Source organism: Microcaecilia unicolor, chromosome 10 (genome assembly GCF_901765095.1).
Source record: "Microcaecilia unicolor chromosome 10, aMicUni1.1, whole genome shotgun sequence".
NCBI lineage: Eukaryota > Metazoa > Chordata > Amphibia > Gymnophiona > Siphonopidae > Microcaecilia > Microcaecilia unicolor.
In genome coordinates this window covers 50,438,502-50,466,173 of record NC_044040.1, presented here as the reverse complement: position 1 = coordinate 50,466,173, position 27,672 = coordinate 50,438,502, and the positions used below count along the sequence as shown (strand labels likewise).

Below are 27,672 nucleotides of genomic sequence, written 5' to 3'. Positions count from 1 at the left end.
AAAAACTGGTTAACTTTGCAGAATAGTGAATTTCTTCAAAGAACAAGTTTGATTTAAATAGAAGTACAAATGTAAAGTTTTTCCTGTGAAGAAACTGAGGTAGAGTTATGTAATGTAAGAACATTATCAATGTACCAGTTATTTATATAAGCTAACTAACCATTATGGTGTAAATTCCTCACCCATTCAAAAAAAATATTTACAGCAAAAAAAACCTTTTTAAACCCTCACTTTTCTTCTACTACAAATTATGGGGCCCTTTTACTAAAGCTTAGCATGCTAACAGAATTGGAGGGGCATTTTCAAAAGGGACGTCCAAGTTGCAATTTGGACGTCCTTGCAAAATGGCAAAATCCATGGGCGGGAAAACCAGTATTTTTGAAAAAAAGATGGACGTCCATCTTTTGTTTCGAAAATACGTCAGAGACGTCCAAAGCCTAAAATTTGGATGTCCCTAGACTTGGACATTTCTGACTTTCGACAATTTTTGAAACCAAAGACGTCCATGTCAAAAACGGCCAACTGCAAGCCATTTGGTCATGGGGGGAGCCAACATTTGTAGTGCACTGGTCCCCCTGAAATGCCAGGACACCAACCGGGCACCCTAGGGGGCACTGAAGTGGACTTTATAAAATGCTCCCAGGTACTTAGCTCCCTTGTGTGCTGAGCCCCCCCCAAAGCCCACTACCCCTAACTGTACACCACTACCATAGCCCTTAAGGGTGAAGGGGGCACCTAGATGCGGGTACAGTGGGTTTCTGGTGGGTTTTGGAGAGCTCGCTGTTCCCTCCTCAAATGTAACAGGTGGGGGGGTGGGCCTGGGTCCACCTGGCTGAAGTGCACTGCACCCACTAAAACTGCTCCAGGGACCTGCATACGCTGTCATGGACCTGAATATGACATCTGAGGCTGTCATAGAGGCTGGCCTAACATATTTTTAAAGATGTTTTTTGAGGGTAGGAGAGGGTTAGTGACCACTGGGGGAGTAATGGGAGGTCATCCCCGATTCCCTCCAGTGGCCATCTGGTCATTTCAGGCACCTTTTCGTGCCTTAGTCATAATAAAAACATGTCTGGGTGAAAACGTCCAAGTGTTCGTCACGGACGTCCTTGTTTTTTTCGATTATGGGTCAAGGACGTCCAAGTGTTAGGCACGCTCAAGTCCCGCCTTCGCTATGCCTCCGACAATTTATGTCGAAAGATGGATGTCCTTCTCTTTTGAATATGTGCCCATTAGTGCACACTAAATGCTACAAGTCCATTTTATACCTGTGGGCTTCTTAGAATTTATCATTCACCAACCCCGTTTACTAAGCCGTGCTAGCGATTGCTGTGTGCTAATGCTGACCCCATCCATTCACTTTGAATGGGCTGTGTCGGAATTGCCGCGCAGTTTAGTAAATGGGGGAGGGGCAATTCTGTTAGAGTGCACCAAAGCTTTAGAACAGGGGTTCTCAACACAGTCCTCAGGACACAGCTAGCCAGTCAGGTTTTCAGAACACCCACAATGACTATGCATGAGATAAATTTGCATACCACAGAGGTAAGGCATGCAAATTAGTTTCATGCATATTGATTGTGGAAATTCTGAAAACCTGACTGGCTAGGTGTGTGTTCCAAGGACTGGGTTGAGAACCTCTGCTTTAGAAAAAGGGCCCCCTATGAATCTTGCATGGATTTAGAGAATCACAAAGTATATATAGGAGGAGTGAACTTAAAAATACCTATTGAAAACACCTCATTTAAAGATTGTGTTCAAAGATTCCCAGAACCATAACAAATAATATATTTTCATGCAGATATTTAATTTTTATAGGCAGTAAAGCCTCAGACACATATAGGTATAGCTTGTTTTCAAAACCTGTTTTTCATCACTCATCAGCTCAAAACCTTCCACCTTCCTTTCTTCATATTTAATGCATACTCAAAAATCTTCATCAGAATTGAATTTTTATACTTTTCAAAATTTTTGGAAAAACATGCTTCTTAGCTTCAACAGTCAGTCTCTCATTTCCCCACCATTGGCCACCATTTCACAGTGCTAATACTGTTGCTTCAGGGAGAAAGAACTAGTCATACTGTGCTCTCTGGTTCATGCACAGCTCACTGAGCACATTCCTGTGGGAATCTCTGAACACGATCTTTAAATTAAGTGTTTTCAATAGATATGGATTTAGAGAATCCCAGCAAACCATTATTCATAGTTGCCCTATGGCAGTGCTCACCAATCTTTCTGCACCTGTGACCCCAAATTATACAGACACAGAAAGCATGCAATCCCTGGGCAGTGAAGGACAATGACATCCTATAAGGTGCCCACCTAGCTCATGACCCCAAGCACAGGTTTTGTGACCCCATTTGGGAAGCTCTGCTCTATGGTCAAGTATTAATTCTGATTTCAAACAAAAGGCACCTCTTTTACCCAATCAAAACAACTTACTGGAAGTAGCTTCCAATCTGGTTTATTCCCATCCCTCACAGTACGTTTATTTAAAAATAGCATGAACACTCACAAAAAACACTGATGGCAACATTTACAGTCTTTCTGGTTTCCTTTCACAGCAATGATTTTTAGTGCAGTACGCAAGAAAGGCTAACCATTTATCATCTACTGAAGCATATTGTACCATTACAACCTTCATTTTAAGGTATTTTAAAGTAAATAAGAAAAAAAAAGACACCAGCTAAGTAAAGAAGTGCAGTTATATACAAAACCTGTTAGTTCCTTTGATAATATATTTTTCAGTTATTCTACTAAAACAAATCATATTGCCTAAAAAGTACAATTTAATAATGTTTAGAACTTTGCACTGGAAAGCATACTATCTTCTAAAATTCTGATCTGAAAAACAGAAAAAAATTTTGTCACTGTTTTGAAAATTATCTGATTAACTTTTGTTCAATAAAGTGAGCAGCTGAAGAGGCACACTTTCCTTTATTGAAAGAAAATGGGGCTAGGGAGTGCTTCATTTTGTTTGTTGCTCAAAATTTTGTATTTATTAATTAATTACTTTTCATGGGTCTCAGAGATGCTGGTTAAAATTTCTTAGATGGAAGCATGATGCACTAAATTAGGGGTCCTTTTACTAAGATGAACTAATGAATTAGTGTGCGTTAAGTGCCATGCAGCCCATATGTATAAATCCATCGGTGCACCTTAGTAAAAAGACCCCTTCATATGTTGCAAGTTACAGTGGGCTGCAAATAAACTTGAAAAAACGGAATGTCTTTTAAAAGATGATTTTTAAAGCAGCAGCAACAGCTACATTCTTCAAAATAACCTGGGTGCATCTGGAAACTATTAGACTCTTCTGGTCTATTTTTTAGTCTTTATTTTTGTTTTGTTTGTTTTGGGAGGGGTTTTTTTTGTTTTGTTTATTCTGTATACATTTTGTAAAAGGGCACACTTTACAATTTCATCCCAGCTTTTAAAAATGCCTATCCTCAAGTCTAGTCCTCAATTAAGGAAACAAATGTCACTCTCCTCCCACCTTTAAAATTCACTATAGCATAACAAGTGATCATGAATCTATGAAATATCAGAATATTTCTTACCTTCATTTTAAAATTAGTGAATATATAACATTTCTTTTATTTAAAAAAGTACACAAATATGTCACTTTAACCATGAAAATGAAGCTGTAGTTACTGAATTATTAAAGTGCGCATATGTACAAAGATTTTTTTAACAAAATTAAATAGAGAAAATGTATTCTTTCAAGTTTTCCAAATGCTATTGTATGACAGGCTCTCTTATACACTTCAGGCAGAATTTAACGAATGGTTTAAGTAAAGTGAGCCTTTATACATCCATCATTCAAGTTTTGTGGTACCAGATGAGATACCTGTGTTGAAGTCATGAAAGCTATGTAATTACTGAAAGATGACAATTTAACATACATTTTAACATGCATGTTTAACACATTTACATCTGATCAGTTTGAAGTACACTATCCAGTATAGGCTGTCAAGAAAGTAACTTCAATATAAGTACTTACCGTTTTGTGAGAAGTAGCAGCAGTACTTTATGAAAAAAAATTAAGTGAATATTCTTTCAAACAGAATCCTTTTGAAAAGTTTTCTCAACATCACAATATTCCCAAATTTATGCTGTCAGAACTGCAGAGTAAAGACAAGAATGGCTACCTAGATATCAGAAGGTACATTTCTCTGTCTCATGCAACTTCACAACTAGCTAAGGGCTTCTCTCACAAAACTGCGCTAGCAATTCCTGCGCAGCAAATGAGAGGAAGTCCATAGGAATTGAACAGACTTTCATTTGCCGCACCAAGAATTGGTAGCGTGGCTTTGTAAAAGAGGCCCTATGGCAGCATTCACATCTGAATAATAAATGCTAGAACCGCAAAACCAAGTGGGGTTCACAGTTTCCACAAACGTTCAACAGCACGAAAGAAAGTGGAAAAAAACCAACTTCAAGAGATCAAACAAAGTACCGGGATAAGATGCTCCAAAACACAAACTGGGTCAGAATAAAGTTTGTGTTTTGGAGCATCTTATCCCGGTACTTTATTTGATCTCTTGAAGTTGTTTTTTTTTTCCACTTTCTTTCGTGCTAATAAATGCTAGAAGCATTTTTCAGCATTTATGAAAAATGCATTTTTCCCCAAGTCAATGTCATGGTAAACCAGAAAAAAACATTGACTGGTATGCTAAAATTAATTTCATATTTATGTCAATTATTTGAACTGCTCATTTCATAAATCCATAAGCTGAAGTCTAATGTGATGACACACAATCTTTTCAGATGAAAAGAGCAAATTAAAGAATTAAGTAAAAACAGAAAACAATTAAAGCATGTTAAAGGTTGTAAGAAAGCATGGAATTAATGTGTTTAACTTTTATTTTCAGTTCTAACAACTATTGGTCACTGAGATTTATTTATAAAATGTCACAATTTATCTTTTTGCTACTGTTTCCTGTTCATTCTGCTCACTGATTCACAGCATTCCATAAGCTTAATGAGATTTTTGCACTGAAGTACAATACTAGAAGGTACACAAATATACAGACTTGCAATGATAAATAGATTTCATGTTAGAAAGTTTCCCATACAAAAACAGAATATGAATCCAACTAAAGGTCAGAAGGGCTAGTATGTCTATCATTTTCCCTTCCTACTGTGATACCATAGATCCTATTTGATCACTGGCTTTACACTGGCTTCTCCACAATAAAAATTCTTTTGTGCATGTTCCCTGGTTTTGCTGTTATTATTTTATAGTTCTAATACCATTTCAGCCACTAACTTGGAAGACCTTTCAATACATTATCCACCCTTTGTGTGAAGAAATAGAGGTCAATTATGGTTCTTGATTATGGAATGAAAAAAACATAGATTATTCAAAACACTAAGAAACCAGATTGCTAAAAGCAGTGATAAAAACAAAAATACATTTCAAGCAATCATTTGTCACTTACATAAGCGCTATTACAAGTAAAAAAAAAAACAAATATGGGTTACCGGTGGTTAACATTTATAGGTTAAGTGCCTTTCTTATGTGTGGCAATTTAATGCTGTTTACACTTCAATTAAACAGCAACACAAGATCATATATTCCTATAATTATTGCATTGATAAATTTCCACACTTGTACTTTGATATGTCTACTTTCAGATGTAAGAATTACAGCAACAGGTTTGCACCACAAAACCAGGATTAAACTTTTATGCCAAGTTTACATATCTAATATGTAAACTTGGCATGATTTGATGCAGTTTTTACAATCTTAAAACCAATGAATTGGAGGTAGCCCCATGACATGCCAGTTGTATTTTTCACTATGTAGCCAATAAATGCAGAGGTAAATTGTTCCAAAGTCAGTGACAAACTTCATTTCTCTAGCAGCTCATACCCACAATTTGATCTAAAGAGATACAAATGGGCTATTACAGAACTTATTCTGAAATCATTGCTATAAAAGTGGCTAACAGTAGAAAAGAAGAGCTTCCCCTTGTGCACAAATTTTTACAAAAATGCAGTTTTTTGTATTTTTCTTTTTGTTTTTACCAGACAAGCGTTTTAGACCTTGTACTTCTGCCTTTGGTTTTAAACTCCTCGGAAGAACCAGAAACACTTGTTTTGTGTGTTTTTTTGTGATGGACTAGACATGTCTTTTTACCAAATGCTTTGCCACACTTATTACACCTATGAAGTGAAAAGTTTTTTGTGACTTTAACCTCAATACCCACATCAGACCCTTCATATTTTTTAGTGGAAGAGACAGTGGTGCCATCCTGTTTTAAACCAATCTGTTTTGCTTCATCCCTCTGAGGGCCTCTTTTTGTTGCCCTATTTAAAACAAATTCAATAGGCTTTTTTATTGCCCTGCTCTCTAATCCAGCAGTTATTTTGGCAAGGGAACGGGATGACCTTTTATGTACAACAGTTATATGTCGTATCACATCACGTTTCCGACGGGTCTCATAAGTGCAGAGGGGGCATCTATAGAATTTAACATAAATGTTGTTTCCATCTGTATGCAGCTCAATGTGCTTCGTCAGGTTCTGCTTGGATGTGAATTGGCGCTTACAGAGTTTACAGTACAACTGCTTAAAGTCAAAGCCAGCCGAAAGTTTAGGTTTCCTATATTTTTGCTGACCACTTGAAACAGACGAACTGGATGGTTTAGGGGTTTCACCATCTTGTTTAACTTTATTTTTTTGTCCTGCTGGTGCATTCTTTTTTTCATTTGGATGTGTCCCTCTTAATTCATTCTGTGGAGGATGGGTAAGTGAAGTGGAAGATTCTATATTGTCCATTATACTTGGGATTTCCATTTTTACTTTCATTTCGGTATTGATGGTAGCATTATTGGGCCTTTTCTCTTGCCTAGAGTCAATTCTAGAGAGGGTTGTTTTATGAACTATTTGTACATGTTTTCTAAGCAACATCTGTGAACTATATTTTCTCCTGCAATGAGGGCATTTACAAGTATTTAGACTGTAGTCAACCTTGGATGATGACTTTTGTTTATGAGTCAAAATCTTAACAGATTTTTTAGGAGAAACTGTCTTCAGTAGCAAAAGGTGTCTAGGTTTCACAGATATTTCAGGAGTAACAGAATCCCGTCTTAGTCCTTTATGAACTTCATCAATATGTCTCCTCACATTGGCTTTTGTAGCAAAGGATTTATGACATACATCACAACATGTACTGGCTGTGTAAACATTCTTATGGCGCCCTTTTGTGGATGATGGATTAGACTTTCTTCGTACTTCAATGTGCTTCTTTATTTCCTCCACCTTTTTCTTGTGTACTCTTTTAATATGCCGACGTATACTGCGTCTACAGTTGAACCCTTTCTTACAGAGGCGACAAACAATCTGGTGGTCTGTTACAGAACTTTCAGAAGATTCTGATACAGGATTCAGTAACTTAGGTTGCTGTTCTTCAGAAGCAGATGTAGAAGAAACTTCCTTTCTAATATTTTCTGCAGGAAGTTGTTCCACAACTTCTGTATCTGGCGTTAAAACAGAATCACAGTGTTCATCACATGGTTCTGGTAGTTGTACTTTGCCTTGGTCTGGAGTTCTGCTTCTTTCAATGTTCTGCTCTGGATTGTCAATGTTTGTAACAAACTGAAAAACCGCATTTTGATTTGTCTCTATAGGCTCTAGTTTAACAATATATTCTCGTTTATCCACTCTTGGATAAATGGCTTCCAGGAGATCTCTTATGGCTTGACTTTGTTTATCATTTTCGATCGGTTGCTCTGTGAAGGCAGAAAAGGTTTAAAATTTAATTCAGTTTACTAAACATTTTTCATTATTTAATAGTTTCCCCAAACATGTTTCAGTTTACATTATGAGTTGGTTCCCTTTAACACTAGGATTCCTAATACATTTATGCACTGAAGACACATTCTTTACCATCTCTCTAGTAGCTATCTAGGCAAGCAAAGGGATAAGGTTGACTTTTGTAAGCAATAACTAATTTTGGGTCTACTTCTATTATACAAAATCCTCAAACTATATGTCAGGTCAAACTGGCTTGGGGAATATCGGACTATGTCCCAGGACATCTACTAACAGGAGGGGGGGGGGGGATAATTTTTTGCACATCTCTAAATTTCACAGAAAAGAGAGCTTAGTTTACCTTTAAATTGTGTTTTCACTATCACATACCTCTATCTGAGAACTTGCTTATAAAAAAAAAAATAAAAAAGCCCGATTTACTAAGGCTTTTCTGCCATTCTATATGGAAATAAAAGGCTTTGGGCCAATATTCATCCACAGAATATCTGGTTAACTTTAACCAGATACTAAAAACAGGGTTTGACAAACCCCAGGTGCCAGGTTACCATGGCAACAAAAATAGACCTGCAACCTAGGTTTTGCAGCCTGAATATACAGTGGGGGAAATAAGTATTTGATCCCTTGCTGATTTTGTAAGTTTGCCCACTGACAAAGACATGAGCAGCCCATAATTGAAGGGTAGGTTATTGGTAACAGTGAGAGATAGCACATCACAAATTAAATCCGGAAAATCACATTGTGGAAAGTATATGAATTTATTTGCATTCTGCAGAGGGAAATAAGTATTTAATCCCTCTGGCAAACAAGACCTAATACTTGGTGGCAAAACCCTTGTTGGCAAGCACAGCGGTCAGACGTCTTCTGTAGTTGATGATGAGGTTTGCACACATGTCAGGAGGAATTTTGGTCCACTCCTCTTTGCAGATCATCTCTAAATCATTAAGAGTTCTGGGCTGTCGCTTGGCAACTCGCAGCTTCAGCTCCCTCCATAAGTTTTCAATGGGATTAAGGTCTGGTGACTGGCTAGGCCACTCCATGACCCTAATGTGCTTCTTCCTGAGCCACTCCTTTGTTGCCTTGGCTGTATGTTTTGGGTCATTGTCGTGCTGGAAGACCCAGCCACGACCCATTTTTAAGGCCCTGGCGGAGGGAAGGAGGTTGTCACTCAGAATTGTACGGTACATGGCCTCATCCATTCTCCCATTGATGCGGTGAAGTAGTCCTGTGCCCTTAGCAGAGAAACACCCCCAAAACATAACATTTCCACCTCCATGCTTGACAGTGGGGACGGTGTTCTTTGGGTCATAGGCAGCATTTCTCTTCCTCCAAACACGGCGAGTTGAGTTCATGCCAAAGAGCTCAATTTTGTCTCATCTGACCACAGCACCTTCTCCCAATCACTCTCGGCATCATCCAGGTGTTCACTGGCAAACTTCAGACGGGCCGTCACATGTGCCTTCCGGAGCAGGGGGACCTTGCGGGCACTGCAGGATTGCAATCCGTTATGTCGTAATGTGTTACCAATGGTTTTCGTGGTGACAGTGGTCCCAGCTGCCTTGAGATCATTGACAAGTTCCCCCCTTGTAGTTGTAGGCTGATTTCTAACCTTCCTCATGATCAAGGATACCCCACGAGGTGAGATTTTGCGTGGAGCCCCAGATCTTTGTCGATTGACAGTCATTTTGTACTTCTTCCATTTTCTTACTATGGCACCAACAGTTGTCTCCTTCTCGCCCAGCGTCTTACTGATGGTTTTGTAGCCCATTCCAGCCTTGTGCAGGTGTATGATCTTGTCCCTGACATCCTTAGACAGCTCCTTGCTCTTGGCCATTTTGTAGAGGTTAGAGTCTGACTGATTCACTGAGTCTGTGGACAGGTGTCTTTCATACAGGTGACCATTGCCGACAGCTGTCTGTCATGCAGGTAACGAGTTGATTTGGAGCATCTACCTGGTCTGTAGGGGCCAGATCTCTTACTGGTTGGTGGGGGATCAAATACTTATTTCCCTCTGCAGAATGCAAATAAATTCATATACTTTCCACAATGTGATTTTCCGGATTTAATTTGTGATGTGCTATCTCTCACTGTTACCAATAACCTACCCTTCAATTATGGGCTGCTCATGTCTTTGTCAGTGGGCAAACTTACAAAATCAGCAAGGGATCAAATACTTATTTCCCCCACTGTATGGGTAGCTCAAAATGAGCTGTGAAAAGCAGGCAGCAGTAGAAGTAGGCTTTCTACTGTTGCCTCCTCCCTCCCCCCCCCCCAAAAGTGGCACCTCCAACACACCCATGCACCCTCCTCCTCCTACCCCTACCCCAGTCCACTGTCTGCTGCTGATCAGAAAACTAAGAAAAGGTTTGTAGCTGTATGTCAGGTCACAGCCTTCTCTTCTGCTGCTTAGAATTTAGAATTTGAACCACGTGGTTCAAATTTTATATTTAGTGCCACGCAGTAGAAGAGGAGGATGTGGCTCAATGTGCAACTGATCTTGCCTTCCACTTCTAATCCTTGCCAGTCTGGGGCTGTGAGGGAGAGAGATGGGTGTCTGTGCTACAGGAGTGGAGAGAGAGGGAGAGAGCTGGGCATCTATGTGCCATGGGGGGGGGGGGGGGGGGGAGAAAGATGTGAAGGGAAGGAGCAAGAGGGGAGAGTGCAGTGTTTTGTGTGCTGGGGTGCCGGAGCTGGGGAAGCATATACAGGTGGAGGAAAGACAGAAAGTTCAGTTGTGGTGGGGTGGTCATTGGGAACCAGCTAAAGGGGAGCATATGGCACAAAAGAGTGTATGGGGTGGTGGTCATCAAGAGAGAACTATGGTTACATATATCTTGGGGGGGGGGGGGCACAGTTTTAGGATTATGATTGAGAGTGAGCCATAGGGATGTATTCCAGAGTTGGAAGGGTGAGAGAGCTATGGAGTGTGTGCTGGAAGAGGAGGGGTTGAGAGAGAGTGATAGGGGAGATGCTGGGGGAGGCAGAGAGAGCAAGCTATGGATGTGTGAGTGCTAGGAACAGGGATGGAGACAGAACTGAGGGGGGGCCTTGTGGAGGACAGGGGAGACAGAGAAAGATATTAGAGGAATTCCACCTACAAAGATGGTCCATATGGAGATATCTTAATCAGGAGGATATTTGGAGCGCCACCAATTGTAGAACCAGCCCATAAGGAGCACTGTTACTAAGGAGGAGATTCTCCAGCAGCCCTGCTGATAGGATCAATTTAAAGTTTTAAAGAATCTGGTTCTTTTTTGGGGGAGGGAGGGGAGGGATTGAGAGATGTTACTGTTGGGAGCAGTTGGCTGGGCAGGTGGTGAAGAGTGGATTTAGACTGTGGTTGCTGTAATTTGGTAGACTGGCAGTGGTGAGGGGTTAAAACTGCATCTTCTGGGGACAAGTAGCAATGAAGACTGCAGCTTCTGGGAGTAGGTGGCTGGAAGCGCTACCCCACTCACCCTTAACAGCTGCAGTTTTAGCCCCAGAAACTGCAGCATAAAGCCAAATATGTTGTAGGTAGGTAGGTGATGGGAAGAGCAGTAGCCTCTTATCCAATCCTTTCCCACTTAACTTTCTGTGCATCACCTTGTGCACATTATGAATGTGCATAAATAAAAAAACTTCCACTTCTTTCAAGTCTGGCTTCTAGATCCTAAAAAACTTTGTCAAGCCCGATTTAAAACACATATCTTGTTAAGTCATTGCTGCAGAACATACCCAGTTAAAATTAACCAGCACAATTCAACTGTACAACCTTAATTGGATAGTGCTCAATAGCAGTACCCCTGGCATGGCCTTCTCCCCATATTGAACCAGTTAACATTTCTAGACAAGGAGTTGCCTGAACAAATGTTAACTGATGTGAACTGATGTGTAGGAAATTCAAAATATAAAAGATTTGTCTGGGCAACTCTAAGCCATGCTCCATCTCTGAACTATTCAAACCCAGGCTAAAAACCCAACTTTTTGCGGTTGCTTTTAACTCTTAACCCTTTATTCACCTGTTCCATGCTCAATTTGTTTTAATCATTCCCGTAATAAATTAAACTTCCTAATCCCTTATTTATTCGGTGTGTCTGTCTTGAATAGATTGTAAGCTCTGTCAAAGAGCACAACAACACATGAAGAAACCCGGTGTTAACAGTATGTTAACACGGCTTTAGTTTTGAGCATCAGCCTCTAAGAAAGCTCTATTTGCAATTACAGATAAAGATCACTTATGAAAATTTTTGACAGCTCATACATAAAACAAGTCAGGTAAGCCACTATAATGTATATAGAATTTTCACCTCATTTTAATTCTAGAAAGTTGTGTATCACAGAGGAGCATCAAGGCCTTTGCTAAAGATTAATGCATTAAAACTCAGAAACCGGTTACAAACCCTTCAAAGTATTATATTAGAGCAGGATGAATTAACCTGGGTCACAGCCTCATATCAAGGTTCTGAAATTAGAACTACTGCAACACCCTGACAACCAATAAAGATGGCTCTCATCCCTATTTTCAAGAGCTTCAAAGGCTCAGATCATTACCCAATTTTAAATAAGAAAAGTAGGCCCAAATTGCTCAAGAGAACATCCTTGAGCAGATGTCATAACTGGCGCTCAAATTGCTCAAGAGAACATCCTGGAGCAGATGTCGTAACTTTCTTGAGCCTTTTACTTTCTCTCACCATATCTCTGGAACAACCTACCACTGGGCCTTTGTGTCGAGCAGTCTTTTCAAACCTTTTAAGAAAGACTCACCTTTTTGCAATGATTTTCAATACAAGTTACAGCTGGTGGACCTTTCAGCAACAGTAGTTATTATCAATTGTTAAATAAGTATTTGTTTTAAATCTATATAGTTTTTAATGATTGTGTGACTGCTTTCTTATGAGTTTCAGTTCTGTCCTATCATTTCATGGTGTTCTGTTTCCTTTATTTTTTTAATTTTGTAAATCATGGAGATATGGGAATTCCCAGGATTTAACGATCCATAATTACAAACATATTCATGGTGATGATCCAGGATGAACATCTAAGACATTAGTAATATCTCTTTAATGTCCTCTTCATCAACATTCAGGCAGAAAATAACTGAAGCAAAGTCAAAAGAAGAAATTTTCTTCAAAAAAACATCAACAAAAATGACAGACACATGGGTCTATTTCAGTGGTCTCCAACCTTTTTCATGTAAAGGGCCGCAAAGTGGACAAGAGAAAGCTCTGGGGGCCACAAAGATTTTAGGCTTACAAATGTAATGTTAAATATTAATTTTGATTCTACAAGGATATATATGTTTTCTGAAATCACTTTATTTTGGCTTGGAAATAAAAGAAAAAGAATGTACTGGGGGGGGGGGGGGGGGTCCTACAAATGTAATATCTTGCATTTTGGGTGGAAAAAATCCAATTTAATAGTCAAGGACAAGAAAACGTTTGCTCACCTGTTTTCAAAGTAAATTATGTGGGTAAATCTTTCAAATTAGGGTTGAACTGGAGCAGAGGTGCACCACTGGGAGGCTCTGCCACTAATGCGGATAGAGAAAGGCCCTGCAAAGCTCTACTGGGTCGCATGCACCTGCATGGTCACATTGATGTGCATGCGAACGAATGAGGCAAGTCGACTAGCATTTGTGTGCGCATGCATGCTAACTTGGAACAGTCAAAATGCTGAAAAAGAAATCTAAGAAACCAAGAGCAAAATGGTTAATTTTAAACCAATAGTAAGCAAAAAAAAAATACCCCACACTTGTTCAATAGACTCAGGTTACTTATTGTATTCAAGAATTGCTATTACCAAAATTTATCACTGCTCTTTGTTTTACACATGACTCTTTAAAAAGTAAAATTTAATTTCATGACAGAAATCAGCAGAACAAATAAACAGCCAGAGCACACATCAGTCCTGTTATTTTATTTATTTTCTAAATTCTTAAGACATTGTACTTTGTTCTGGTTTTTCTAATTCTGCCCAAAGCTTCATGTTTACAACTTACTGCAAAGTCCTGAGGCAGTGGCATAATACATTAGCCACAGATAGTGAAAAATGATACAGCTGACACCAAATATCCCTCCTGCTTGATGGGTGCACCACCACCCTTGCAGCAAGGAGAGCTGACATAGTTATTAATGCCAGAACTTCTTTTGCTTGGTAAATTAAGCTGTTGGAAACTTCAAGCCCTAATTATGTCAACTCAATCTCAGAAGTGCATTCAAGATGTCACTTTCATTAGTGCTTTTCAGTTTGTTCAATGACTGACAAACTGCATTTTGTTCATTGCACTGTAGTCAACATGTGTCATGTTTACCTGCCCTTTCTAGGAAAGTGAAAGAACATATGTTGCAATATAAGGAACATAGATATGCAGTTCACACACTTGATAATGATCCATATAAATAAAACTTCCATGTAAGGAAAGCTCCGCATGCAGGCCCCGAACGCATGACGGCAGTCCATGTACATCCATGAGTCACGGCCATCCATGTTTGGAGCCATTATAAATGCGAAGACATGCACTTACTGACCCTGTCCATATATGGAGGTGTGCATGTAATGACGTCTATCACACATGGGCGTCCATATAAGGCGCTGCATGTTTTTCCAATGTTTATTCACTGAGAAACATGGCTCTGAGGAGAGAGCCAAACTTCTCCGTCGGAGAGAATCTCCTGTTAGTACACCTGTGCTTGAAGCACAGGCGTAAAAATATCTCCTTCCAAACTTCTTACCCTCCATGCTCTTCCCATCTTCTCCTTAATCACTCCACTGCCTTACCTATTCCTATCCTTTTTCTCAAACCTCTTCTATCCCATTTACTCCTTGTTCATTTGTCCTATCACATACCCCCTTTGTTGATTCTGTTACTATAGATTGTATTCTCTTGTTACTATGTAAGCCGCATTGAGCCTGCGATGAGCGGGAAAGCGCGGGGTACAAATGTAATAAATAAATAAAAATATCATTATAACTTGCAGGACATGAAAGACTGTCTGAAAGATTTAAAACTGGAGAAACAGCCTGGCTTTCAGAATGTAATGTATCAGATAATACATGCGTAAGACAAAATATTGTTCATATAAAATAGGTTCTAACATGATAGCAACAAGTTATTTTTAAATAGATTTCTTTCTGCATTTCAGCTTTCCCCCTCACCAGTTTTCATTTAACTTTTCGATATTGGTTCTCTTTTCTCACTGCCATATATTTCTAAGCCTCCTGCATGCTCAGTACTAAAAACTCCATCGCACGTCTGCGGCAAAGTCAGACGAGCATCTACAAAATCTCATGTTTTTTCACTTCTGTACCTCATGTTGTCTCCTCTATCATTCATCCCTTCCACCATCCCTGTTCCTTGCAGTCTCTCCTCAATTACCCCCTAAAAGCTCCTCTTCATTCCTTCACCCCCTTGTGACTAGTCTTCCCTTCCCCTCCAGTTATGGTGATCCTAGCCTCCTTCCCCTCCAGTTATGGTATTCTCATCCTCCCTCACTCCTCACAACCTATCTGCCCTTTTAGTCATAACACTGTCAAGGCGAACCAGGTATACCACAGGTGCTATCAACAGTAGGCCAATTCAGGGTTGTTAAACACTGCCATGTGATAAAGTGAGAAAATGTACAATCAGGAACAAGAGGTGAAAAGAGAAAGGCTGTAAGGAGAATGGGCATGAAAAAGAGAGGCCAGGCGGAATGGGGAAATGGGCTGGAAAAGGAAAAATTTGCTGCAAACCAAGGCACTTGGATAAGATCTACATACTATATATAGAAGTTTATCTGATATAGATTCAACAATACCCAACCAGGGGGACAAGAGCTGTGAAATTTTTATATATCTAAAACATTTTCAGAAAAAATACTAAACTGTGTTTATAAAAATTAATATTCTGGAATATAACCAGGCCTCAAATCTCAAGACTAGAGGTTTTCATAGCCTTTTAAAATGTCTAAAATGCTGCTCTGTTCATCTGATTCTATAAGAGGAAATCTTGAATTCTTGCAAGAAATCAAACCATATATTTGATTCCAAATGCCAGATGCAAAATTATAATTGTGGAGGAGTGGCCTAATGGTTAGAGTGGTGGACTTTGGTCCTGGGGAACTGGGTTCAATTTCCACTGCAGGCACAGGCAGCTCCTTGTGACTCTGCGCAAGTCACTTAACCCTCCACTGCCCCAGGTACAAATAAGTACCTGTATATAATATGTAAGCCGCATTGAACCTGCTATGAGTGGGAAAGCACGGGATACAAATGTAAGAAAAAACCTTAAACACCAACAATACACCTCTGATGCAAAAAAAATTAAAAAATGTAAATGGAGACTATCGGTAAATACAAGAAAAATACCACTTCCCTGTCCTGTCTTACACCCACCACTGATAATTCATTAGTGACAAATGTACATATTCAATTCCCACTGGAAAAAGGTACCCAACCATAGTACCCATGACATTAAAACACTAAACATTGATTTTTAAACCCTCAAATAAACCATATCTATGCAGCTGGAAAGTAAACATCTATTTTACAAACTTAACACCTAAAACTAGAAGCCATATCTATAATCCAAATCACTACTGTTAAACTAAAACAGTCATGTGCTCAATTACTAATATTTGTCATAGGTCTGAGTAGTATATATTCTTCTGACTACACCTTTCTACACTCAACAAAGGATATATACAATGGCATAATTACTGCAGTACCACAATTATTGCAATACCACAACTCTGTTGAAGTGAATTTCTTGATAAGAGTTTTTTTTTCAAGTTGAAGTACTCCTACATACACAATTCAAAACTACAAATCCTAAAGCAAAATTCTTATGTCAATGTAGATCACTGGCCAGAGATTGGTTTTATTACCATGTAACTTCTGAAATTTTTATCTGTTTCACAACCTAATTATAAAAAGCACAATCCCATCAAAGAATATATTCACTATAAGAACTGTTGCCTTCTCAAGTCTCATAGATCAGTGGAGAAAGTACTCTTACATTAAAGTAAATTCTTTGCTTATAAAGATTTCCATTATACCTGAATTTTTTATTAGATACTTTAAATAAGCAACTTACTATCATCCATAGCGAGACTGGGAATGCAGTAGAATTCTTTATGAGTAATTAAATTTGGCAATCCTCTGAAGAGACTGCGGCATGATTTACATTCAAAGATGGTATCCACTTCTTTCAACAAAATGTGTTTTAGCTGTTTAGTTCCTGAAATGTAGCAAAACAAAAAAGAAAACTTCCGGTAAGTTAGTAATTCAATGCCTCACCTGATATTAATACACTATTTCAATGCCTCACCTGATATTAATGCACTAAGAGGGCATTTTGAAAAAACATCCAAGTCAGAACTGGGACATCCTTCTCATAATGTCCAAAGGGGGGGGGGGGGGGGGGAGTCCATCTCACAGCCATTTTCAAACAGGAAAAAACACCAGGGTTTCCTGTTCAAAAATACGTTAGAACATCCAAAATGAACAGCCATTTTCCAAAATAAAACACAAATTATGAATGTCAAAAAACCAGGACAAGGAATTTGTCTGGCAACACACAGATGACCCTGCAAAGCAGAGGGGCTGCCTAGTAGTCAATGCAGTGGACTTAAATCCAGGGCACCCAGCTTCATATTCCACTGCAACCCTGTTTTAAATGGTGAGCCCTCCAGAAAAAGGGAAATACTTGATGTTTAGGAACAGTAGATATTCTCTCTGTTTCTGGAGGGTTCACAATTTAAAGGTGAAACAAAAAAAAAAAAAAAAGAGTTGAAGTGGAATTTGAACCTGGGCCCCCTAGTTTCCAGTCCACTGCACTGAACACTAGGCTACCTTTCAGACCTTCTTGCTGCTATATTCAGAATGCCCATAATAATACCTAATATTGTCAGGTAGCCCGGTCTTCCTTTCCAGTGTCACTTTCAGGAGTGAAGGGTCATGCCTTAAACCCTCCAGTGGTCAGCTATTCAATTACCCTGGAAGTAACTGAAACAGGTCTAACTTAAGACACCCTTCTTCCTTTTTTTTTTTTTTTTCACTTGGATATTTCTTCCAATTCAATTATCCCTGTTGGATATCATAAATGTGTGCCCTCCATAGTCCTGCCCTAAAAATGCCCACAACATGCTCCCTTACTATTTGGATGACCTGCAGCATAGGACGTCCAAATTTTGCCTTTTGAAAATCACAGTTTGGACGTTTTTGGCAAATGGGCAATTTTGGGGAGCATTTTGAGACATCTATCTGCTTCAAAAATGAGTGCCTAAGTTTAATTCTACTTTTTGAATAAATGTAATACCTTACAGCAATTACTACCATCCAGTCTACCTGCGTATTCTGGATCATGATGCAAGGATATAATTCAGATGCCAGCCAAATGTGGCTGCTTACAAAATCTCTCATCAAGGAGAACATTTGCTATTTTCTTCATTTGTACTCCATCATCTCAGACAGACATGCATATATGATCTGCCCCTTTGTTCACAGAGAAGTGTCCTATTGTCTTACCATGGGAATGAAAAAAGGCTTTGTAAAAATTTTAAATAACTAGCGTGTGTTGCCTGAATGTCCTGACTACTAGGTCACCTGCACAACCTGCCACACAAACCAGACTATGGAGGTGACTTTAGAAATGAGAATATAAGTGGATGCCACTGGAACACATGTAAAAAGCTGCAGATTTGAAAAGGGAATGTACAAGAATACTTTCCCTTCTAAAATCACCTCTTATACATGCAATCATCAGCAGCAGGTACATGTGTATTTTTATGCCTGTTTCCAAAGTAAAGAACTTACATCAGGCATAGATATTGTTTAAAAATACTGTCTTTGAAACCTGCACCACATATACTCCATGTACTAAGAGATGAAGGAAGGAAGGCCAAATGATTGTTGGCATAATTAAAAGATGTGAAAGAGGCTTTTCCAGCAACAGAAACTGGATCCACATGAAGACAATAAGAAAAAAACATAAGCATTGGCAAATTAAGACGCAAAGCATTGATCAGGCAGGCAAAAAAACAGAAATTGAAGATAACTTTGCTGAAGAAGCAAAAACTCATCTTTTTCAGGTTCATTTGAAGTACCCTACATTCATTTTCCTCATAATACTGATGCAAAGAATTTAGTCCAGGATTGTCCAACTTTTGTTAGCGGGAGAAGTTCAAGTTGTGCTATTACAGGTAGTTGGGCTGCTTCACTGAAGAAATCAGTTTAATCTAGGCTTGGCCAACCTCTCATGTACCCACCCCCGAAGAGGTTAGTGAGAAGAACTTACAAAAGGGCATTATATGCAAATTGCTCATGGTTATTCTCACTATGTCAAGCACTACAGTGTGAGTGATCCCTTATTCTAATTATGTATATGAGCAGTATTATTCATAAGATCTGGAATGTCCTTGGAGCCCATTCGTCATGCCAAAAGCATCTGAAAATTGCATAAAAGGAGAGTAAATATGGGTAAAGTTTTGAAATCATCTACATCTGTCTATGGTGGGTCATGGCCCATGTGGTCATTGTGTTTATTGCAAGTATGCACTTTCAACCACAAGTGTTCCAATTCCTGGAAAACGAACCAATTTTTATTTAAAATGCAAGACCACTTCTGAAAGTCAACAAGTAGTTTACTGTATAATTTGTCCATGTCATTTGTATTACACAGGCCAAGCCAAGAGGAAACTGAAACAAAGATTAGCAGAACATCAAACATTCAAGAATAGAAGCCCCTCTGGTGTCTCACTGGGTGTCTGCAAGACACTCACAGTGGAGAACCTAAAGTCTGTGGTCCTTTTGCAAATAATACCCGAGGGAGGAGGGAATGTATCAGATACTCTGATAAATAAGGAGCAGCAGTTCATTTTCCAGTGAACACTATGGTTCCTAATGGGTTAAACTTAGACCTAGAATGGTGAATTGTTTGTTGGGAATGCCATTTAAGGCAACACTTCTGGGGGTTGCTGTAACATGGAAGTGCTGATTTGAGTGGCGTCACAAGGCGTTGTGAAGATTCTTGAGACCTGTGACTGAACTTTTTACATTCGGTAAAGCTGCTTAGTTTTCATTTATTAACCAATTATTTAAGGTGGCAGTTAATAGGGATACATATTTGTTTTTGTATGTTTACTTTGTTTAGCCTATACGTTTGCTCCTCCTGATGAGGCAACTAGTGAAATACGGTCCCACATAAAGGAGTGCAGCTGAAGATTCTCTCATTTAAATTTCAGTCATTCACACATCTATTGACACTGGATTTACAGTTTTTTGTGATGATGCTTTGATTGGGATACACAACAAGGCTGGCAGCTTGCAGAAGTGAATTGGAACTGTTTCACATTCTTCCCTGCAGTGATAAAGAGATGAAAAGAAGGAACTGTGGCTGGAGGGCCTGAGGACATGCAGAGGAAAAGTAAAGTGATATTTGTTGCTGATTAAGGAAAGTTCAATGAACACTAAGCAAGTTCTCTTGCTATTGTTCGATCGCCCTATCATTTCCCCACTGTTACATTCCATAGTTTCTATGCCCCAAATGATGTTTTGACTTGACTTTGTCTTCCCATAACTCTTCACAATGTAACCCATAATCGTACTGTAACAAATTGTATTTCCATCATTCACAATGTATTGTAAGCCACACTGAGCCCACAAATAGGTGGAAAAATGTGGGATACAAATGCAATAATAAATAAATAAAATAAATAAAGTTGTGGTCTGGCCTGTTTAGAGGGATAACTAAGTTGTTGTAAAAAGCACTGATTCACTATTAATGAAAAACCTGTGTGCGACTGGCTGGAGATGAATGAATGGTTTTATGTGTCCGTTTTTAATGATTTGTAATAAAAAAAATATTTGATATGACTATCTAGAGTTTAATTAATAAGTTAAAATTTAATGCCAAGAAGTGCAGAGTGATGCACTTGCAGTGCACAAAAACAAGAGATACACCAGATAGGAGGGGAGAGATTGGTAGGCTTGGCTCAGGAGAGGGACCTTGGGGTTGATGGTGTCCGAGGATGTGAAGGTGATGAAGCAATGCAACAAGGTGGTAGCTCTGGCCAGAAGGATGCTAGGCTGCATAGAAAGAGGTATAACCAGCAAAAGAAAGGAGGTGTTAAAGGAGGTGTTGATGCCCTTCTACAAGTCGTTGGTGAAGCCCCTCTTGGAGTATCGTGTTCAGTTTTGGAGGTTGTATCTTGCTAAGGATGTAAAAAGACTCGAAGTAGTTCAAAGAAAAGCTACAAAAATGGTATGGAATTTGCGTTGCAAAATATAAGAGCAAAGATTTGCTTACCTGAACATGTATACCCTAGAGGAAAGAGAAACAGGGGTGATATGATACAGATGTTCAAATAATTGAAAGGTATTAATGCACAATCAAACCTTTTCCTGAGACGGAAAGGTGATAGAGCTAAAGGACATGCATTGAGGTTGAAAGGGGGCAGAATCAGGAATGTCAGGAAGTATTTTTTCACTAACAGGATGGTAGATACCTGTGGTATGCCCTCCCTTGGGAGGTGGTGGAGATGAAAACTAACGGGATTCAAAAATGTGTGGGATAAACACAAAGGAATCCTGTTTAGAAGGAATACACCCACAGAAGCTTAGACACACTGGTAATTGGGAAACAAAGCCAGTGCTGGGCAGATTTCTACGATCTGTGCCCTGGTCGTGGCTGGACAGATTCAGCTTTAGAAGGTGGCAAACAAGGCCTGTGCTGGGCAGACTTCTATCTATGACCTAAAAATGGTAAGGTCAAATCAAGATCAAGTATACATGTGAAGCATATCATACCATATGTAATTAATTTATCCTGTTGGGCAGGGTCACTATCGAGCTCATTTTCAAAAGAGAAAAACATCCAAAAAGTGGCATAAATCTGCATTTGGACGTTTTTCTCACAAAAACGTTCAAATTGGTATTTTCGAAACCAATTTTTAGATGTTTTTCTATGAAGTGTATCCATCAGAAGTGTGTTCAAATCACAAGGGGGCGTGTTAAGGGCAGGATCTGGGCGTTCCTAACATTTGGACGTTTTTCAGCCATAATGGAACAAAACAAAACCATCCAAGATTAAAACTAAGACTTTTTGAGCTAGACCTGTTTTTATAACGAAAAAGGCACAAAAAAGTGCCCTACATGACCAGATGACCACAGGAGGGAATCAGGGGTGACCTCCCCATACTCCCCCAGTAGTCACTAACCAACTTCTCACCCACAGAAAATGTGATCACAAATATTACTTGCCAGCCTCTGATGTTATACTGAGGTCCATTAGAACAGCATGCAGGTCCCTGGAGTAGTCTAGTGGTGGGTGCAGTGAACTGCAGACAGGTGAATCCAGGCCCATAACTCCCCCTACCTGTTACACTTGTGGAGGAAACTGTGAGCCCTCCAAAACTCACCAGAAACCCACTGGTGTCCCCTTCACCTGTAAGGCCTAAGGTAGTGGTGTACAGTTGGGGGTAGTGGGTTTTGGGGGGGGCTCAGCAAACAAGATAAGGGAACAGTGGTGAGATGTGTACCTGGGTGCATTTTATGAAGTCCACTGCAGTGCCCCCTAGGGTGCCCCTTTGCTTTCTTAGGATGTCTGGGGAACCAGTCTACTAAAAATGCAGTCTCCTCCTACATCTCAATGGCTTGATTTTGTGTTTTTTTGCACTTCGCCGGTTTTTGTTTGTTTAAAAATGGACCAAAAAAAAACAAAACGTCCAAATCACAAAACCTTGTGCAAAACAGTATTTGGGGAGCGGGGGGGGGGGGGGGGGTGATAGACGTTTTTCCTTTTTGAAAATGACCTTTCCTATTCAGATTTTGGACGTCATATCAAAAATGTCCTTCCACATTACTCTACAAATTGAACCCTCTCTTCTAGGGATTTAAAGCTATTCTTAAAGCCCATCTTTTCACCAAAGCGTTTCTATCTACTTCGTTATGAGTAAAGTTCCAAGCATTCGCCACCCCTCACAGTGAGCTTTTGCCCTTCACATTTACGTTAATTTCCCTTTCTTTTCACTTTTCCTCCCTACCTTTTTTGTCTCTTGTTAATTTGAATACATTAATTTCTACTCCTCCCTTGGATTTTTTTCCCTATGTAATTTTAGTTTTGCCTTTTGTTTCTATCCTTTCATTTAATCATATTACATTTGGGGCCCTGTTTACTAAGCTGCACTAAAGGCGCATTAGCTTTTTTAGCGCACGCTGTGTAGGCGCCCACAATATTCCTATGGGCGCTTATGCAGCACATGCTAATTTTGTGCATGCGCTAAAAACACTAGTACATCTCAGTAAACGAGGCCCTTGATTTGTTAACCACTTAGATACATTTTTATTATTTGCTGGATATTAAATAAAGCTGAACTGTGAAATGAAACCCCAAGCAAATGATGTGAAAAATGCACTATACAAACATTTCAGTACAATTCTTTCCTCATTACCCTCCACGATGGTAACAAATCAATACCAAATCTACATGGATGACGTCCAAATGATTGAGACGAAAGATTATTTTGCTGTGAGTAAAGCTAATGCAATTTTGTTGTTGTTGTTCTTATTTCTATTTGGAACTGGGGACTAAAACTGTTCATGCACATGTGATGAATGCTTTCAGAGTATAATATTTATATTGTACCAAAGGGAACTTACTCTTATCAGAAATGGAGTAATTTGTTTTGTATGAGTGTGGGTGCTGTATATCTCAGTGGGAAAGGAGAAGACATTGTAAAGAGAAACTTAGCAAGTAAAATGTAATCCTACTATTGGATTGTTGGTTCAATAACGATTTGGTAATGAATGTGACTGTTGGGCAGACTGGATGGACCATGCAGGTCTCAAGGAGTTTAAAATTGAATTAAACATTTTTTTTTTATTTCATAAAGCCTATGCTATAAATTTATGATATCTCCTTACTAGGATGAATAGACTATGTTGATGCCATTCTACAAAGAATACTGAGAATACTGTACATACATTTTTTTTGTGGTGAGGTGATATGGGTTTTATATCTAGGCTGATTTTAATGTTTTAATGCTTGCTCAGTCGTGATGTTTTCTATTTATTGTATTGTGATTTTAAAATTAGGTATGCTGGATTGTGATCCATCTAGAATTGCAAAAATAGTGAATAGAAATTTAGAAAAAATAAATATACTACTACTACTATATTACTATGAGGCTCATTTTCAAAACAGAAAAATGTCCCAAAAGTGGCACAAAGCAGCAGATAGAATTTTTTTTTTGCCAAACATCCAAATCACTATTTTTTATTTTTTTATTTATAGAATTTTATCATACATAATATTCAATCTTGAATAATAATACACAATATATGCAAATCTTCATCATGAATTAAACAAGAATATATATAGAAATAAATTCAAAAATATCGACCACAAAATCAAGGTAATCTGATCCAAGAAACAAAAAAAACAAACAAACAAACAAACAAAAAAAATATATATATATATATAATTCTAACCCTAATAGCTAGATTTATCCTCATACCTAATAAACCAAAGACTGCGCCAAGCTCTGGCGGTTTACTCCAAGTTGTTATACAGTGTTACATTCAGGTCTAAACTTTCACATTTATATCCTCTCTACTTTTTAGAAAATCCTCCAGTTGTTTGGGTTCAAAAAACTGATACTGTTTTGCTTGCAATAATATCCTACAAACACAAGAAAATTTCAACAAAAAATTTGCTCCAAGGGCTAAAACTCTTGGACGCAATGCAAGAAATATTTTACATCTTTTTTGGGTTTCCCTAGACAAGTCTGGGAAAACCCTAACTTTTGAACCCAAAAATAAAGAATTCAAGTGTCTCAACGATAACCTGAGTACTGCATCTCTATCTAACTCCAAGGCAAATGTTACCAACAATGTGGTTCTTTGTGTAACCACCTCTAATGATGATTCCAGGAATGCCGTCAAGTTCATTGAATCTTGAGGGTTCAAATTTTCTGGTATTTTACCAGTAAATTGAAGGTAATATGCTCTTGTAATAGGTGGCAATGAAGTGTCGGGCATCCCCAAAATCTCCACCAAATATTTCTTAACCATTTGTACAGGAGAAATTAAAGGTGATTTTTGAAAATTTATGATACGCAGGTTAAGTCTCTTGGACTGATTTTCCAAATATTCCATGCGTCTAGAAGCAAAGTTTCTTTCTTTAATCAACGATTGTTCCACCAGTTCCACTTTCTCAAGTTTAGCAGAAAGATTTTTTACTTCAGCAGCAGAATGGTCATCATTAATTTGCAATTGTTTTAGTGCAGTCTCAGCCAAAACCTTAGTTTCAGAATTTTTTTTAATCACTAATTGCAAAGTTGAGAGGATCGTGGAGTTCAGATCCCAAAGTGACTCTAAAATCACTACAGCAGGTTTTCCAAACTTCCCCTCAAAAACCGGGATAGGTGCTTTAATCGCTTGTTCCAGGATACTCACAGCTGAGGAAACCACAACAGGAGCTGTACTATTCTCTGGTATGTTCAAGCGTTCAGGTGTTGAACCGGCTGCAGGCAGGTTCCCTCCCTGTACGCTCCCCTACACCTCCAGGAGCTGAAGCGCCAGGACTCCCCTGAAGACTCTCACTTCCTGGTTGGGGGGGCGCTGCACGAAAAACAGGGCTCAAGGAAGCCCCGTCGGCACTGTCGGTCAGCTCCAATGAGCTGACTCCAGCAACAGGAGTTGAAAACATTGCCAAGCCAGACGCGATTCCAAACTGCTCGAGCGTCGGCTGTTGGAGCGGAGGTTTCCTGCCAGGGAGAGAGGGAATCTCCCTGACTTTCCCTCGCCTCTTACCCATCTATCCGGCAGGTAAGAACTCTCTTTCAGGATCCACTGGAGCCCGTCTCAAAACGCGTCTGTTAGCGTCGGTCACAAAGTCGCCATCTTGGATCGTTTCCATCCAAATCACTATTAACAAAACCCATTTTTAAATGGTTTTCTATGCAGTTTGTAAGCAATGCATCCAAATCACAAGAGGGCATGTTGGGGGCGGGATTTGGGCATTCCCAAAACTTGGACAAAATGGAACAAAGCAAAAACATCCAGAGCTAAAAGTTAGACATTTTTGTCTAGACCTGTTTCAATCACAACTAAGCCACAAAAAGGTGCCCTAAATAACCACTGGAAAGATTAAGGCATGACCCCCATCTTACTCCCCCAGTGGTCCCTCACCTCTCCAATCCCCGAAAGATGTGAAAGAAACAGTCCATACCAGTCTCTATGAGAACTTCAGATGTTATGGCCAGTCCTATTAGAGCAGTAAGCAGGTCCCTGTAGTAGCCTAGTGGTTGGTACAGTGCACTGTAGAAGAAGGGGACCCAGGCCCATATCCCACTCTAACTGGTACACGTGCTGGAAAGTGTGAGCCCTCCAAAAACCTAATATGCCCACATATAGGTGACACATGCAGACATAAGGGCTATTGTTGTGGTGTACAGTAGATTTTTGGTGGGTTTTAGAGGGCTCACCACAGAATATAAAAGGTTAATGGTGAGATGTACACCTGGGATCTTTTATGTGAAGTCCACAGCAGCACCCCCTCAGGTGTCCCACTGCTCTGCTGGGATGTCTGTGTAACCAGTCTATTAAGAATGCTGGCTCCCCATATATATTTATGTTTATGTTTATTGAGGCATTTGGTATACCGCCTTTCACAGCAAATCAAAGCAGTGCACAAAACTAAGCAGAAACAATAAATGAACTCCATTAAGACAGGAGAGAGAAAATAAAGGGGGAGCAGGGAAGGGGATCAAGGAATCAGAAGCAGGGTGGGTGATTAAAGCCTGCAGACCATGAATCCCGGGTACCCACTGAACAAGCAGGGAGTTAGAGGAATGCCAGAGTGAATAAATGGGCTTTGGGGAGAGAAAGCCAAAGCAGGGTTAGGGAAGATCAGATCTCAGGGCAGAAGGCAGGGAATTCCAGAGGACCAGACAGAAGTTGAATGATGTGTGGAGTCAAGCCAAGCACAATGAGTAGGTGACATAGAGAGATGGGAATCAAAAGCGGAGCAGAGAGCAAGTAAGGGGCAGTAGGGAGTAATCAGACTGGCTAGATGGGGGGGAGGGAGAGCAAGAAAGCAGAGCCATGTAAGTAATGGTTAGAATCATGTGAATAATTTGAAACTTAATGGGGAGTAAATGATGATCCTTCAAAATCAGAGTGACAAGATCATAGCATCTATCATGAAAGAGGAAACGAATAGCAGTATTTTGTTCGCCTTATTTATGACACATTTTGACAGAGTAACCCATCTGCTAATTAAGCTTCATTGGTTACCTAAAAAAGCTAGAGTCTATTTCAAGATATATGCTATTATTCATTTATAATTTATGGAAAAGCCCCAAATTACATCCAAACACTCACAGAACTTTCCCTGCGCAATGCGGTCCTAGGAGCATGAGATTATCTTATTATACTACATTTCCCAAATTGCAGAAAAATTATGTATAAAATTACTACTACTACTTATCATTTCTATAGCGCTACTAGACGTATGCAGCGCTGTACACTTGAACATGAAGAGACTGCCTGCTCGACAGAGCTTACAATCTAAATAGGACAGGAAAAACAAGAGATAAGGGAATATTAAAGTGAGGATGACAAAATAAGGGTTCTGAACAAGTGAACAAGGGTTAGGAGTTAAAAGCAGCATCAAAAAGGTGGGCTTTTAGCTTAGATTTGAAGACGGCCAGAGATGGAGCTTGACGTACCGGCTCAGGAAGTCTATTCCAGGCATATGGTACAGCAAGATAAAAGGAACGGAGTCTGGAGTTAGCGGTGGAGAAGGGTGCAGATAAGAAAGATTTACCCAGTGAACGGAGTTCCCAGGGAGGAATGTAGGGAAAGATGAGAGTGGAGAGGTACTGAGGAGCTGCAGAGTGAATGCACTTATAGGTCAATAAGAGGAGTTTGAACTGTA

The 27,672-nt window shown here is 39.4% G+C and overlaps 1 protein-coding gene across 3 annotated transcripts in view; it reads right to left on the bottom strand.

The window, feature by feature from the left end:
* The window catches only part of ZNF800 (zinc finger protein 800), a 122,703-nt gene that overhangs the window by 35,414 nt on the left and 59,617 nt on the right, over positions 1 to 27,672 (bottom strand). For 2 of the 3 annotated variants that reach the window (XM_030216131.1, XM_030216130.1), the window contains exons 5-6: positions 16,828 to 16,971; positions 1,473 to 7,732 (exon numbers count right to left, since the gene is read on the bottom strand). In XM_030216131.1, the coding sequence (XP_030071991.1) occupies positions 6,024 to 7,732; positions 16,828 to 16,971 (1,853 nt within the window). In that variant the 3' untranslated portion in view covers positions 1,473 to 6,023. Of the gene's footprint in view, positions 1 to 1,472; positions 7,733 to 16,827; positions 16,972 to 27,672 lie in introns of those variants that run through there. The other variant, XR_003943559.1, reaches the window with a different exon arrangement.